Source organism: Tiliqua scincoides, chromosome 14, assembly GCF_035046505.1.
Source record: "Tiliqua scincoides isolate rTilSci1 chromosome 14, rTilSci1.hap2, whole genome shotgun sequence".
Lineage (NCBI taxonomy): Eukaryota > Metazoa > Chordata > Lepidosauria > Squamata > Scincidae > Tiliqua > Tiliqua scincoides.
The window spans coordinates 1,342,651-1,358,257 of record NC_089834.1 but is presented as its reverse complement, the minus strand read 5'-3'; the positions used below and the strand labels follow the sequence as shown (position 1 = coordinate 1,358,257).

Below are 15,607 nucleotides of genomic sequence, written 5' to 3'. Positions count from 1 at the left end.
ACAGCAGCAGCCTGCTTTCTTTAAGTGCTGTTCTGCTTGGGCTCAAAAGTCTCTCCCACCCTGCAAATGGAATAAAGAGCCACATCCAACATGATGTCCTAAGACAGGATCCCCTCTTAGCAGCAGTTCTGAGTGTAGCTACCAGGTGGCAGCCCTTTCGGCAAGCAAATGCTTCTCTTGCTTACCTGTGGCATTTTAGAATGAGATGCAAAGTGCTGTGCATCACTGAGGCTGTGGGGGGGGAGGGGTCATGTTCCACCTGCAATGGAGACTGCTCGGGAGGATTCTCTCAAGCTCCCCACCTTTTGCTATGTAGCCAGGAGCCTGGTCCACAGTGCCTGCACTCCACCATCATGCACCATCTTTTGTTAGAATGTTTGGCTGAAAGGACATGAATTCTTTCTTCTTCTTCAGGCATTGCTGAACCCCTTGAGTGTTGAGAATAAGGGCCCCTTTTATCCTCTTGGAGCAGTTAGTCCATTCCTGAAGGAGGAACCCCAAGGCACCTGTGCTGAATGGCAAAAAACTGCTTGTGGCTTCTCCACACACCCAGATCTTTCTCAGTGCTTCTTATGCAACACTTTGTGAGGAGTGACCTCCCCCCCCCCCCGCCTTTCTACTCAAAAATTGTTGTGGAGCAAGTCGGGGCAGAGGCTTCCTGTCTGCAAAACTAAGTCCTTACAGGTAGCCTTGGAAAGGAAACTCTAAATTCAGACAGTGACCTACCAACAGCATAGAGGTGGCCATGCAACTAGAGTGTGGAGTATCACACAACATCTATGCATTATCTTTACAAGGGATAATGCATGTGTGTGACTTCTAAGCAAGTCATCCATGCTTTCTCCCCACCCCCCACCCCCCGCGCGCATACCATCCTCTATAAGAGAATAACTCGATCACTGAATCAAGAGGTGCCCAGCTAATCAATAGGAGAAAAGCCACATCCATAACAGCCTTGCTCTCTAGGCAAAGAGGAGAAGCTCCACCTGTCTGTCCACAGCCAGGAGATCTGTGGCAGCCCTTGCTGGGCAGAAATAGGCCTTGTGAAAAACGGAGCAGGCCAAACCTCATTCGCTGCTTCTCTGTTATCAGGCTAGCTGTGTTTGTGAGAGGAACGGGCTGTGTTCGTTGTACAAAAGGGATACTTAAAATTTTGCAGAGAAATGTTATTTACGTGCAAGCTCTTGTTTGTAATTGTGTCATTGTAATAAAGGTTGCAAGTTTTTTTATTGCAAAGCACCTGCTGTAGGCTAGCTGCTGTCCAAAAAGCCAGGAGACTTATTAAAGTGGGGACAATGCCAACTAAGCAGTTTTTTTACTGGTAAGAAACCTGAAATGGGGTAGGGAAGAAAGGAGAACTCTTTGAATCCCACCATTCTTTTCACTTTGTTTAAAGGATTTTCCCCCTACACTTGTCTTTTTATCATTCAATTCGGCTGTAACAGAAATAGTTACATCTCTCTCCCATCTCTCCTAAAATAGGACACAAATGGGTCAGGAAAGGAGGGCTGGGTGTGCCTTAAGGTTGGTGCAACAGTAACCAGTTTCACACTTGCAGAGCAATACCTTGAGGTTAATTTCCGTTCCCTTTTTCATTGTGTTCCCTGTCATTAAAGATTGGGCTGTTCATCCGGTGGGTTAAACTCTTAACTCCTCAAGTGCAGGTTTGCCATCAGCCAATAGCCAATGATCTCTTCAGGTAGTGAGAGGCACTTGTGTATCCCCACATGCATCTCTGAGATAAGGTGTTCTCATTCCATCCGCCCTGGGCTGCAGAGTAAAGTTATTCTTTGATGACATTGGGAATGAAGTTGGGCTGAACTGCCAGAGCAAGTTCTCTGGCATACATCGAGTATCTCCCGGTCATCTAGAAAGGAAAAAAGAAAACACTGGAGCTTTCCTCTGAGCTGACACCCCCCCCCCCCAGTTTTGAAAATGAGGGCATGCTATTGGTGCGTTAAAATGCATTAAAGCAGTGGTTCCAAAACTTTGTAGCACTGGAACCCACTTTTTAAAATGACACTATCAGGACACACCTAGTTTTGAAACTTAAAAAAAAAAAAGCTGATCTAGAAAGAAATACTTTGATTTATTGATTTACAAGGAACATTTTACTTATTTATTTGCAAAAAAAAAAAAAAAAAAACCTTATCAGTTTCTCATAATAAGGCAGCTCTAATGGATAGCCTCAAGAATTGAGGGGCTCAGTTCTGTGACCCAATCTTCACCTGCCCCCTACTATCTGTCCTTGACAAATTTGGGGAAACACACCCAGAAAATACTTAAGCATTGATCTCCCTATTCTGACAAGTTTGCAAACTGCAGGACATCAGCTCTCTGATTTTTGAAGAGCCTCAAGGCTTGATCTTTTCATAACCCATTTTTTTTCGTTGGAGGCCCTGTGGAACCCACCAGTAATTGTGTCCCAACCCACGAAATGGGTTCCGACCCACAGTTTGAGAAATACTGCCCTAGAGGACAGAAATGAGATCCAGGATATTGACAAGATGGAAAACTGGACAAAAGCAAAACAAAACAAGCTTCAACTGGGAGAGATGTAAAATTCTGCATTTTACAGAATAAAAAATTCTGGTAGAAAAAAATTAGAAGCCTACATATAATTTGGGATGTCTGCCTAAGGGTGTGAAAAAAGACCTGGCTATTTTAGTAGATAACAAGCTAAACAAGCTAGTAGTGTGAGAGCAAAGAAGGTGACGGAGATTCTAAGCTGCATCCACAAAAATATAGCATCCAAATTGTGAGATGTCAGTATGGTGTAAGACCCCACTTGGAATGTTGTAGCTGGTTCTGGGCTCTGCAGTTTCAGAGGGATATTGACAAACTGGGGAGGGGGGCTAGAGACCAAGACCTCCAAGGATGCTGAAGGAGCCGGGCATGTTTAGTTTGGAGAAGGGACAGTTAAATGGGGATATAGGAATTATGTATAAATATCTGAGGGGCTGTCATGTGGAAGGGGGGGGGGTGGATTTGTTCTCAGTTGCTCTGGAGGGCAGCACCAGGACAAATGGGTTTAAATTCCAAATAAAGGAGATTATGAGTAAGTGTTCATAAGAGCCCTGCTGGAAAAAGACAAGTACACGAATGGAAGACAATTACAGGCTGAGCCTCATTATTTGAGTGGGTTCCCCTCTAAGCACTCAAAAAACGGATGGCAAAAAACGCACTATAGCAAATCCATTTAAAAAACAAAGTTTCTTTGCTCCAGTGATTGAAAAACAGCCTTGCTGAGCTTTGGGATATAAGGTGAGAGTCATTAAGAAGACAATCCATCAACCTGTCCTCCTCCAAGAGCTTAGAAAGCTTCACTCAGCCCCTCCCTTCACCAATGCAAAGTGATCACCTTTCTTTCACTTGCTCAGGGGGAAGGGAGAGTCGCCTGGAGAGAGAAGGATTGATGGATTATCAGCCAGCTGCTCCCCCCTCTCATTAAGGAGGCTGTTGTTAAAGGACTGTTCAGTTTTTTAAAATGATTTTAAAGGGGTGCATTTTTCCCCTTCTCCAGGGATCAGCACATTCCTTCTCATTTGCAGGGGCCATTCCTGTCGAGTCAAAGCCGTGTATAAAAAATTCATGTATAACAAGGCTGGACCTGTATATTAAATTAATGAAAGAAATACAAAAATATTTTGAGAAATACAATAAATTACAGTTATCTGTAATGGGAAGAATAGCTTTACTGAAGATGAAAATATTACCCAAATTAATGTTTTTATTTCAGACTATCCCGATTATTTTGAAGAGAACTTTTTTAAAAGAATAAAAGCACCACAAAATTTGTCTGGCAAGGCAAAAAACCGAGAATAAGACTGAAATTACTTCAAGATGATAAAAAAAAGAGCAGGATTTGGATTACCAGACTGGGAGTTCTATTACCAAGCAGCAGCCTTAAACTGGATAAAAAACTGGGAACTCATGCTGAATTCCAAAATTTTAATATTAGAAGCACATGATCTACAAATAGGCCGGCACGCATTCTTGTTTTATGATAAAGTTAAACAGCATGGATATTTTAGACAACACATTTTAAGAAGATCTTTAATTTGGATATGGGAACAGATAAAATACAAAATATACTCTAAATTACCCAGATGAATAAAACCGCTTGAAATTGCAACTAATCCGAATTGGATTTAAAAAAGACCAAAATAGAACATATAGCGACTTGTTGAATATTAAAGGAGAGCTCAAGTAAAAAAACTGAGTTAGAAGAGAAAGGAATAAATTTGGATTGGTGGAACGAAATGCAAATAAGAACAAGAATACGAGAAGACCAAAAAATAGGTTTTTATGAAGAAGCAGTTTTGATAAAATATTTTTGATTGATGAGGGAAAACATATTTTAAAAATACAGCTTTCTCCTTGAGAAGAATGGAGGATGAGACAGTTAAAGACGCAATGGTGCGCTGGGCAAAAATTTTTGGATATAATATACCAATTGATGACTGGAAACAAATTTGGAATATAAATATTAAGATAACTAAAGTGGTATATTTTAAAGAGAATTAATGTTTTATAGATGGTATTTAACTCCAGAGAAATTAGCAAAAATGTATTCTGGGTCATCAAGTGCTGGAAATGAAAAGATTGAGGGAACTTTTTATCATATGTGGTGGACATGCGAAAAAGCAAAGAAATATTGGAAAATGATACATAAATTGTTGCAAGAGATATTGAATTGTATATTACCATTCAAACCGGAAATATTCCTCCTAAATGTGACATCAGAAATTAAAGACCAATATAAGAAATTATTGTACATATCGTTACTGCGGCAAGAATATTGTATGCTCAAAAGTGGAATCTACAGATGTTCCAACTAGAGAAAATTTAATAGATAAAATTTATGAAATAGCAGAAATGGAGGTTTTAACAGAAAGAATGAAAGAGAGAGATTTAGGTAGAGTAAGAAGATATTGGAAGCCTTTTTATGACTGGATAGTTAACTTTAGTTAAACAATATTGACCGTTTAGATAAATCATTAATTAGTATAATGACAAATATGATAACTTTTGTATTGATGAGTATTTTTCTTTTCAGTCGTTGATTTCTTTTTTTGGAACAATGCATGTTGTAATCTATGGCCAATACCCTCATGTGTAACCTGTGTAGTCCCAGCCCTAAGTCTAACCCATTTTCCTCACCTGTATCTGTAATAAATAAATAAACTCTGCACAAAAAAAAGAGCCCTGCTGGATCAGGCCCAAGGCCCTCTAGTCCAGCTTCCTGTGTCTCACAGTGGCCCACCAAGTGCCTCAGGGAGCATACAAGACCACGAGATACCGGCATCCTGATGTCACTTCCTTATACCTGGCATTCTGCGGTAGCCCAACTTCTAGAACCAGGAGGTTTCATATGCCCATCATGGATTGTAACCTGTGATGGACTTTCCTCCATCAGTCTGTCCAATCTCCTTTTAAACCCATGTAATTAAACCCAGATTAATTACATGCTGGGTACAGTCTGCATTGGCAGGGGTTAGACTCAATGGTCTTATTATGACTCCTCCACCTCTATGAAGTACATGCACAGGCTGCAATCCTATGCACACTCCTCTGAGAGCAAGCCCGATTGAAGACAATGGGACTTCCTTCTGAGTAGACAAGCCTAGAATTATACTATAAATCTCCCTCGATAAGATTGAGATCTTAGGATAAAGTTTCTCATTCCCCTGGTCAGAAGCCGCAAGTTATGGTGACTTGGAGGCCCTGTCTGCATACGCCTCTGAATCTCAACTATCTCAGGCTCACAGATCAGCCCTCAAATATATAGAGTGGTTTAGAATTCTGGAGAAACCAACCAGCACCAGATCAATTCTACAGAAGTCCAAAAGACTGGGCGGATTTGCCAAAAGAGAAAGAAGTCTTACCTTAAAATTCCATTTATCATTCATCTGCCTACAAAGATTTAGATCCATCTCAGCCACCAGAAGTCCGTCCTGGGTGCGGGAAAGTCCAGGGGTTCGACTCCCATCTGGGGCAGCCACATAACTCGAACCATAAAAATAGCCCAAGTCATGATGGGCTTTAAAAACAACAAACAAAGGTTAATTAATATAAGTCAACATTTACACACGCTTCCCTTTGAGTGCTTACAACTGCATCATGCAGGGAGAGTTTTAACTACTACCTCCTATTACTTCTAAGCACACACGGCAACACAGCCAAACTTTGCTATAATAAATGGTGAATCCTTCAGGGAGAGGCAACCCTTTATTTATTTGCTATGACAATCACTTTTTCTTTTCTTCCTTCTGCTAAAAGTAGTATATAGATATGCTTAATGATGATGATTTTAAAATGACACCCTTTTCTACAACTGTGAATGATGTTCAGTGTCAGAGTGGGCCTCTTTCACAGCTAAGAGCAGGCCTACAACCATACTCCTGGGTTGAGGGGAAAAGGACTACAGTGGACCCTCCTTATCTGTGGATTCAGCACCCATGAATTTGACTCAACGTGGGTGCCAACTGCAGATCTGGAGGGCCTCAAAGACCTCCCGGACAAGACCTGCAGATTCAATTGTTTGCGGAGATTGGCATCCGCAGGGAGGTCTGGGGACAGATCCCCCACGGGTACCAAGGGCCCACTGTACAGTAATCCCTTGCACTTTCATCTGGTTAGGAACCAGAACAGAGACAAAAGTCAAAAATGGATTAACGTCAAAGCAGAGTCCTAGTTAGCCTGATTTAACTTGCAAATGTATTTTGGTCAGCAAAAAATAACTATATAACGCATGTGAATACATGCAAAATGAACAGCAATAAAAGAAAAATAAACATAAGAACCATAGACAAACGTTGTGGAGGTTTGGATGATATGGGACGAAAGAGGGAAGCACATGGATGAAATATGAAACATGGAGATAGAGCGGGCACTTGGTATCCACAGGGGATCTGTTCCCAGACCCACTGTGGATACCGATTTTGTGGATAATCAAATCTGCAAGCCTGAAAAACTGGAAGTGCCTTTCAGAAGGTTCCAGGAGGCTTTTTGAGGCCCGGGGAGGCCATGCCTCAGAACACCTCCAAGACGCAACCATTGGGTCAAATCCTCAGGTGCAAAACCCTTGGATAAGGAGGGCCCACTGCAGTCAAAAATGGTTGAAAAAGCAAAGCGATGGAAGTCAAGGTATTGCTGTACTTCAAGCAGTCTTCTGCAAAAGAGAGCTGGCCAGGCAAGAAAGCTGCACCCATTGGCGTACCCATGGCCTGAAGTCGCAATGCCGCGCAGCTTCATGATGTCACCAGCACGCTTGCACTACAACTGCTTCCCGAAGGGGAAACACGTGCTTGGCAGCTGGCGAGGCAATTTCACCCGCCCAGCTGCCAAGAGGGTGCATGCGCTCGAACTACTTCCCGACAGGGAAGCAATTGGAGCGCATGCTCTGGCGCCCCCCTCGATGGCGCTCATGGCCTGCGCCATGTTATGCTGCAGGGACAGCAATCCTCCGGCTGCACCCCCTGCCACAGAAGATGCCACCGTCAGTGTGGATGCATCAGCACAAGGGCCCGGCTGCAGTGCTGCTCTTCGACAACGGTGGTTCCACACAGCGCTTAACTTGGAGCTCACAGACTGCAGGCCGCATCACCCCATCACCACTTCAGTGGAAAGGACCTCCCCTCCGGCACCAACAAGCCTTGCTTTGTAAGGAAACCAAGAGAAAGACATACCCGGTCCACCATCTCCTGAAGTGAAAGCGTTTGGAAAAACTTCCTGCAGGAAAGAATACAGAGCACTGTTAACAGAAGGGGGCGCTGTTGCTTCGCTCCACCCTGCTGATCCCATTCCCCCCCCCACCGCTGCCAAGAAACAATCAGGTCCTCAAGGCTGGCTACAGAAACCTTCGTTCGCCAACAATCATTCTCAGTCGAATAAGGTCCGTCTGGCTGGATACAGAGTCGAGAGCGGGATGTTCTTTTCCCTCTCACACAGCACCAGAACCAGGGGACAGCCACTCAAATTCAGTGTCAGGAGAGTCAGAACAGACAAAAGGAAATATTTCTCTCGCCAGCATGTAAGTAATCTGTGGAACTCCTTGCCACACGATGTGGTGATGCTGTCTGGCCTGGATGCCCTTCAAAGGGGATTGGACAGATTTCTAGAGGAAAAGTCCATCACCGGTTACGAGCTGTGGTGGGTTTGTGCAGCCTCCTGGTTTCAGAAATAGGCTAGCTCAGAATGCCAGATGCAAGGGGCGGCACCAAGATGCAGGGATCTTGCTGCCTTGTGTGCCCCCAGGGCATCTGGTGGGCCACTGTGTGATGCAGGAAGCTGGACTGGTTGGGCCTTTGGCCTGATCCAGCAGGGCTCTTCTTAAGCAAAGCATCACTTGCATCCGAGAACGGCAGGAGGCAAATCCTTCTGCAGGCTTGGGTCGGATAAGCCAAGGGCACCTTTTGCTGCAACCCCTCCTGCTGCGACACCTCTTGTTCTGCTTGCCCAGTTCTGTCACAGACAAGGCTGGCCACACGCAGGTTAGTTCTCTGCCCCAAAGAGCTTGCTCGCCGCACTGTGCCCAAAAACCCGGGTGAAGGGGGACAAGGACACATTTCAGACAGCCAAGGACACACTGCAGGGGAAGACTGAGCTCTCTGGGGTTGCCAACAGCCCACTCCAGCCCAAGGGGCTCTTTCCAGGCCCTGAGCTGCCAGTCTGTTTCTCATCCCGCTCCTTCTGCAGTTTCTCTGAGCAGATGTTACATGGGGAGGGGAGGGGAAAGAAACATCCATGCAAGCTTCTTTGCATGCAGACCTCTCCCCCGACCCTACAGCATGAGCCCATGTCAGGAAATACTTTCACTCACTTCTTATCCACAGGCTCAGTGGGTCCTTCTCATCCACAGACACCAAGCGCACACTGCAAGGACCTCCCTGATGTGACTGGAAGCAGGAAGCTACTGATATAAACCGGAAGTGGCTTCCAGTCTCGTCTGGGAAGCTTCTGAGAGGACAAGCGCGACCTGAAGCCATTGTGGCGCGCACCGTGTCCCCTCCAACGATTCTAGTGGATTTCGGCATCCATGGGAGGTCCTGGAATGGAACCTCCATGGATACTGAGGCCCCCTGTATTATTGCTGCTGCTGGGCCAACCTGGAGCAAGAGAGTCCTGTCTATGTTCCCCCTAAAACCATCCCTGCCAGAAAAAGTGAAGGAGAGAGGCAGACCAGCTTCTACACAACTATGAATACGGGAGCCTGAAAGAAAGGACTGGGGGTCATCTGAGTGGGTGCCATCTGACCACTTGTGAGAGCAACATCGCCCAGAGGGAGCTTTAGGCAGCCCCTTGCCCTCTATAAAAATCAGCATGGAATTATATTATAAATTAGCAGCTATCCTGAAGTCTAACCCAGCTCAGAATGGGAATTCTGAGACATTCTCAGCTTGACTTGCTGACCACTTGGCATCAACCCTTCCAACAGAAAAGGGTCAGTCAAGGGAATGAAAATGGCAGGGACTCTGGGGCAAAAATGGCCACATCATCTTGGCCTTCTTGATGTCTAGGGAAGGAATGCGAAGGGAAGTCAGAATACACCCCGGATTTCAGGAGAGTTGGTTTTACGGGGTTCAGAGGACAATTAACAGACAATTAACTGCCGCTTGAGCCAGTGCAGGCCCCCTGAGCAGACTCTCGAGTGTCACAAATAAAGCACATTTGTGTTGACTCAAGAGCTGGCAGCACCAGCACAAGGACGTGCGACAGCCTGCCGGTGCCGGACGCTGATCCTGCACCAGTCCAAGCAGGTAAGTTTGTGCTGGGTGGTGCAAAGGGTGGGAGAGCATTCTGGGGATTGGGAAGGGACATTTAAGAACATCAGAAGAGCCCCGCTGGATCAGGCCAAAGGCCCATCTAGTCCAGCTTCCTGTACTTCATAGCGGCCCACCAAATGCCCCAGGGAGCACACAAGACAACAGGCACAACCTGGATCCTGGTGCCCTCCCCTGTTTCTGGCAATCAGAGGCAGCCTTCCTCAAAAACCAAGAGCTTGTACATACCTACTATGACTTGTAACCCCTAATGAACTTTTCCTCCAGAAATTTTTCCAATCCCGTCTTAAAGGCATCCAGGCAAGATGCCATCACTACTTCTTGTGGCAAAGAGTTCCACAAACTAATTACGTACTGGGTAAAGAAATATTTTCCTTTGTCTGTCCTAACCCGCCCAACACTCAATTTTAGTGGATGTCCCCTGGTTCTGGTGTTATGTGAGAGGGAAAAGATCGTCTCTCTATCCACTTTATCCTTCCCGTGCATAATTTTGTATGGCTCAATCATGTCCCCCTCAGGCATCTCTTTTCTAGGCTGAAGAGGCCCAAACGCTGTAGCCTTTCCTCATAAGGAAGGCACCCAGCCCAGCAATCATCTTAGTCACTCTCTTTTGCACCTTTTCCATTTCCACTATATCCTTTTTAGACGCTATATCTACTATATCCTTTTCTAGGTGGGGGAGGATGGAACAGGGGGAGGATCAGGCCCAGGAGGGTGGCAGGATCAGCAGCAGTGGCACACACAGTATCCGCCGTGCCTGGGCATCAGAGCCCGATATGGGCTGCTTGGATTTGTACCAGCTAAATAGCTGGCAGATCTGAGTAGCTGCACAGGGCAAGCTGGGGTGTTACAGGGGGTAAGGGGAAAAATATCCTGAGGTGACCTCCAGCAGCCTCCTAATCTGCACAGGATACAGCGCAGGCCACTGTGGCCTGGCTGTACTGGTGCAGGTTAGGATTGTGTTGTCAAGTCTCACCCCATGGCTAGAACTGCCAGAGGAGAAAACAGCCCAAGGAGGATGGGCTCTCTGACAAGCGAGGCACAGAATTGCAAACAGGAAACCACTGCGATGGCACAAGGAGCTTTCTGAAAAGCTGAGGAGCAAGAAGGGCATGGACAAGGACAGTTAACAAAGGAACATAAGCAGAGCCCACACCTGCAGGGGCAAAGTCAGGCAAGCTTAGCCCAGAAGGAGCCAAGGCTGACGAGGCGTGCCAAAGGCAACACAAAGAGGCTTTCTGGAAGGAGAGGAAGGTCAAGGAAGTAGGAACAGGCGGCGGAGAGAAGGAAGGACTCCTCAGGTCTTGTCTTGCATGTGTCTTCTCCCAGGAGGGGAAGGTGGACCAGGCCTAGCTGTTGCACTAATGAAAAACTGGGGGCATCTCGACTCAGGACTGGTCGAGAGATAAAGGAACACCTGGTTACTTCAAACGAATGCAAGTCTGGAGGAACAGGTAAACTACACTCTGGGTAGTTTTCACTCAGCGTGTCATTAATTTGTGAAACTCCTTGACACTGGATGTGGTGATGGTGTCTGGCCAAGATGCCCTTAAAAGGATATTGGACAGAGTAGTGGAAGAAAAGTTCATCACAGGTTACAAGCCATGATGGATGCATGCCACCTCCAGGTTGCAGAAGTAGGCATTCAGAGACAACCAGGTCCACAGGAGTGGCAACAGAATGCAGGGGTCCTGTTGTCTTGAGTGCTCATGAAGGAATCTGGTGGGCCACTGTGAGATTCAGGAAGCTGGTGGGTGGATCCTTAGCCTGATCCAGTGGGGCTCTTCTCATGTTCTTATGGTACTGGAGAGGTTTATGGATGTGATCTCAAGAATCGCTGAAAAGTGCTGGAGAGCGCATGAAGTGCTGAGGGACTCAAGACAAATCAATGGCACCCCTCTCTTTAAAAAGTGGGGCGCGAGTTTCAGGAATCTACAAACCAGACAAATCAACGTCAAGAGAGATTATGAATGCAAATCTGTGAGCAGGCATTTCTAAGAGCCAACTAGGGCTTGGTAGGACTAGATCAGTGGTTCTCAGCATGGGCCACATGCCCAGAAGGTCATGCCACACTTCTAGGAAAGTGTGGAAGCACATGGAAAAAACGGCATAAAAAAGGGCCACAGAAAGTTTCTGAGCGGGCCACCCAAACTTAACTGCCAGGCACATCGTGAATTTGTTATAATTCTCTCATCTCATTCTCTGTGCTAATTGCAGCAGTGTAAATATTGAAATTTACTACAGCTGGACCTCAGTAGCCACTGGCGGTTCACTCCCAGGCACACACATATACACAACAGATACTGAAACCTGCAGATAATTGAGCCTACAGGTGGGGGCCACCACATGAATCCAAGAGGTGAATCTGAGGCCCAGAGAGTTCACTGAATTTCAGAAAGCCCTTAGAAATGCACTGCCAGTTTTTTTTTTTGAAAAAACCAGAATTTTTCTAAGGCCTTCTGAAGCCATGCACAGCACCCCTGGGCCTCAGAAGTGACCAGAAGACTCTTCCAGTCACATTCAGGAGGTACAGGTCAGCCCTCCCGATATGGGCTGGGACTTGTGTCAAATCTGTGGGTCCTAAATCTGTGGATGAGGACCAACCTGTATACAACTTTTACATGTACAATTCATATCTCAATGGAAAATGCAGTCTGTAATAAATAAAATTTTATATGCATGAGAAAGCAACCGCAATGTTCTAAACCAGCAATTTTCAAGCACTGAGCCATTGGTGCGCCACAAATGGTCTGCAGGTGTGCCACTGGAGTTTGGGGGAGGGTAATTCACCATAGAGTCACTGGGAGATGCGAGCCCTCCACCGGCAGCATGGTGTGCCTTGTCAATTGTCAAAAAGCTAGTGGTGTGCCTTGACAATTTTAGCACCCTGTTAGTGCATCCTGAGATTAAAAAAAAGGTTGAGAATGGCTGCTCTAATGCTTTAAGGGGGCAAAACCTGGCAGCAGACAGAGTCCAGCGAGGGAAGGTGTTAGCCACAACACTGCTTACAACTTGGAGCAGGCCACATGCACTGCTCATACTCAAGGCATACTCAAGGCATGATTTCAATGCTTCTTCTGCCCGGGAAGAAAGCAAAGATTGTATTTGATCGCTCTTCCCGCTTCTCACCTTGTTAAGTCTGGGTGTCCACCTGCTATCAAAAACCCATAACCGCCTTGAGAATGCAAGGAGCAGTGACCTCCCTTTGTCACCAACAACGATGCAGCCGGATATTGGGCACACCTGCAAGTCTGCATCATCCACAGAGATCGTGCTGAACAAAGTGCCCATTGTCAGAATATTTTCTGTTCGCAGGGCTTATGCTGCTACTATGCAACTTAAGTCTTTAGGAATTTTCTTTGTTACTCAGAAATAGAGCACCGATTATTAGAATAAACAGAGTAGATGGTAAAGTCCAACTAACGGAGACTATGAGGGGGTCGTGGATCCCCATGGATGCCGAGGGCCCACAGGAAGCTAAGAACAGTGAACTGCCAAATGCTCTCCTTACCGTCCCTACGCGGTTGATGGCGCAGGTGAAGCAGTGGTTGGCGATGGCGGCGTTCCTGGCTTCAATGGGCCACATGGCTTCACTGAAACAATAACACCACATTGTGTATGTGACGTGGAGAATTTCTGCCCAGTCCATTTCATGCCACCTTCTCCCATTTTCTCTCACAGGTTCAACACACAGCCTAGTTTTGGGGAAAGGGTCTCCCGGCTCTGGCACACTCCTCCCACCCTCCTTGGGGTTACCAAGGGCAGGAAGTCTTTCCCCCTCCAATTCAGTAGTCCACAAACTGTGGATCTGGAACCCACCAATGGATCAAAACCCAATTTTTGTTCAGTTGCCAAACAGACAGGGTACATTCGGCTAAGGCAACGTTTCTCCAACTGTGTGTCAGGACCCACTTGGTGGGTTGTGACCTGATTCCTGGTGGGTTCCGCAGAACCTGCAGTGAAAATACAGGTGATTGAAGGATCAGATAGCTCATTGTCTCAAGACCCAAGCCCATTAAAAAATTAGAGAGCTGCCAAGTGCCCTGCAAAGAGCTGAGCTCCTGCAGTTTGTTAGCTTGTGTACATACAGGGAGATAAATGAATGTCTTCTTTCTTGATCCATGTCTCGTAATAAGGAGGGCCTAATGAACAGCCTCAAGGCTCGAGGGGCTGAGTTCCATGACCCAGCCTTCCCCTGCGCCCACTGCCCATCACTGACAAACTTGTGGGGGGAAGCATACCAGAAAAAAGCTCAAACATTTATTTCCCTTTATTGACACAAGCCTGCAAACTGAAGGAGCTCAGCTCTTTGAGGGCAGTTAGCAGCTCGCTGAAGTTTGCAAAGTCTCAGGGCTTGAGGCGATTAGTCATCTGATCTCTCCATTGGAGGCTCTGTGGGACCCACCAGAAACCAGGACACGACCCACAGTTTGATAAATGCTACCCTGACTCCTTACTTCTGGTCCAACTAGCAGAAGCAAAAATAAATTAAGCAGACCAAAAAATTCTGCATAAGGTAATCAGGTTGTAGAATTTGCTTTTTCTTAGGACAGAATTTGATTGATATGGTTTTATATATAAAAAAAACAAAACATCCATTGCTTGGGATGATGCATAGAATAGGGAGAAAATCTGAGGCACGAACACTGTTGGGAAGCCGCCCCACCTGAAACACGTGACCCAAACGGCCCCACTCCTCTGCCGCGGAGACAGCCAGGCCCCAACTCTACCTGAGTTTCCCAATCGTGGCGGAAGGATTGAAGATGATCTCTGCTCCGTTCAAACTGTACATGAGCCAGTTGAGGGGGTGATGGCGCCCAAAGCAGATGTTCACCGCGATCTTCCCAAACTGGGTCTGGAACACGGGGTGCCCCTGGTCCCCTTCCATGTAGTAGGTCGACTGCAAAACACACACGACACGACGTCAAGAAGCAGCAGGCAGGCAGGGCCATTTCGAGCAGAGAACAAGATAAGGTGTTCTGTCTGCTCCCTTCTCCACTGACTCACTTGCTGCTGGCGCAGGTGCAACCTAAGCCGGCTGGGGAAAGCCCTAGAAATGGGGTTTTCTGCCTTCAGTGTTGGAAATTTATTGCGCTTATTGTGCCTGTGCACAGTTTATTCTGAAAATGGAGTTGGGAGCTTCCTGGATGGAGAATTTGGATTCTTGGACAGCAAGGGCAGTTCGGCAGTGGACCACATTGCCGAGGGGGGGGGGAGATTATCTCTCCCTAGAGACCTTCAAGCTTGACAGGCACCTGCTGGAGACGCTCTAAGACAGTGTTTCTCAAACTGTGGGTTGGGACCCACTAGGTGGGTTGCGAGCCAATATCAGGTGGGTCTCCATTCAATTCAATATTTTATTTTTAATACATGAGACTTGATGCTACCCTGGTATGTGACTGCATTTGGGGAAATGTGACAGACCTGTACTTTTAATAAGCTACTATGTATATTCTTTTAACAATGATAGTAAATGGGACTTACTCCTGGGTAGGTGTGGGCAGGTTTGCAGCCTAGGATGGTTAAAAGTTTTCCTGCTTCATGAGATCACTTCTGGTGGGTCCTAACTCATTCCCATTCTAAAAACTGGGTCCCTGTGCTAAATGTGTGAGAACTACTGCTCTAAGGGTGTGATCCTAACCCCTTGTCAGTGCTTTCCAGCCCTGGCATAGCAGCACCAATGGGACATGTGCTGCATCCTGCAGTTGGGTGTCACTCATGGAGGTCTCCTCAAAGTAAGGGAATGTTTGTTCCCTGACCTCGGAGCTTCACTGCCCTAAGGTCAGTGCTAGAAAGCACAGACATAAGGGGTTAGGATTGCG

General features: G+C 46.3%; 1 protein-coding gene across 1 annotated transcript in view; it reads right to left on the bottom strand.

Moving 5' to 3' along the window:
- Nucleotides 1-1,245: 1,245 nt before the first annotated feature.
- Nucleotides 1,246-15,607, bottom strand: part of UPB1 (beta-ureidopropionase 1) — a 29,354-nt gene continuing 14,992 nt past the window's right edge. The window contains exons 6-10 of the mRNA XM_066609819.1: nucleotides 14,516-14,685; nucleotides 13,297-13,378; nucleotides 7,692-7,734; nucleotides 5,889-6,043; nucleotides 1,246-1,867 (exon numbers count right to left, since the gene is read on the bottom strand). Coding sequence (XP_066465916.1) covers nucleotides 1,784-1,867; nucleotides 5,889-6,043; nucleotides 7,692-7,734; nucleotides 13,297-13,378; nucleotides 14,516-14,685 — 534 coding nt within the window. The 3' untranslated portion in view covers nucleotides 1,246-1,783. The remainder of the gene's footprint in view (nucleotides 1,868-5,888; nucleotides 6,044-7,691; nucleotides 7,735-13,296; nucleotides 13,379-14,515; nucleotides 14,686-15,607) is intronic.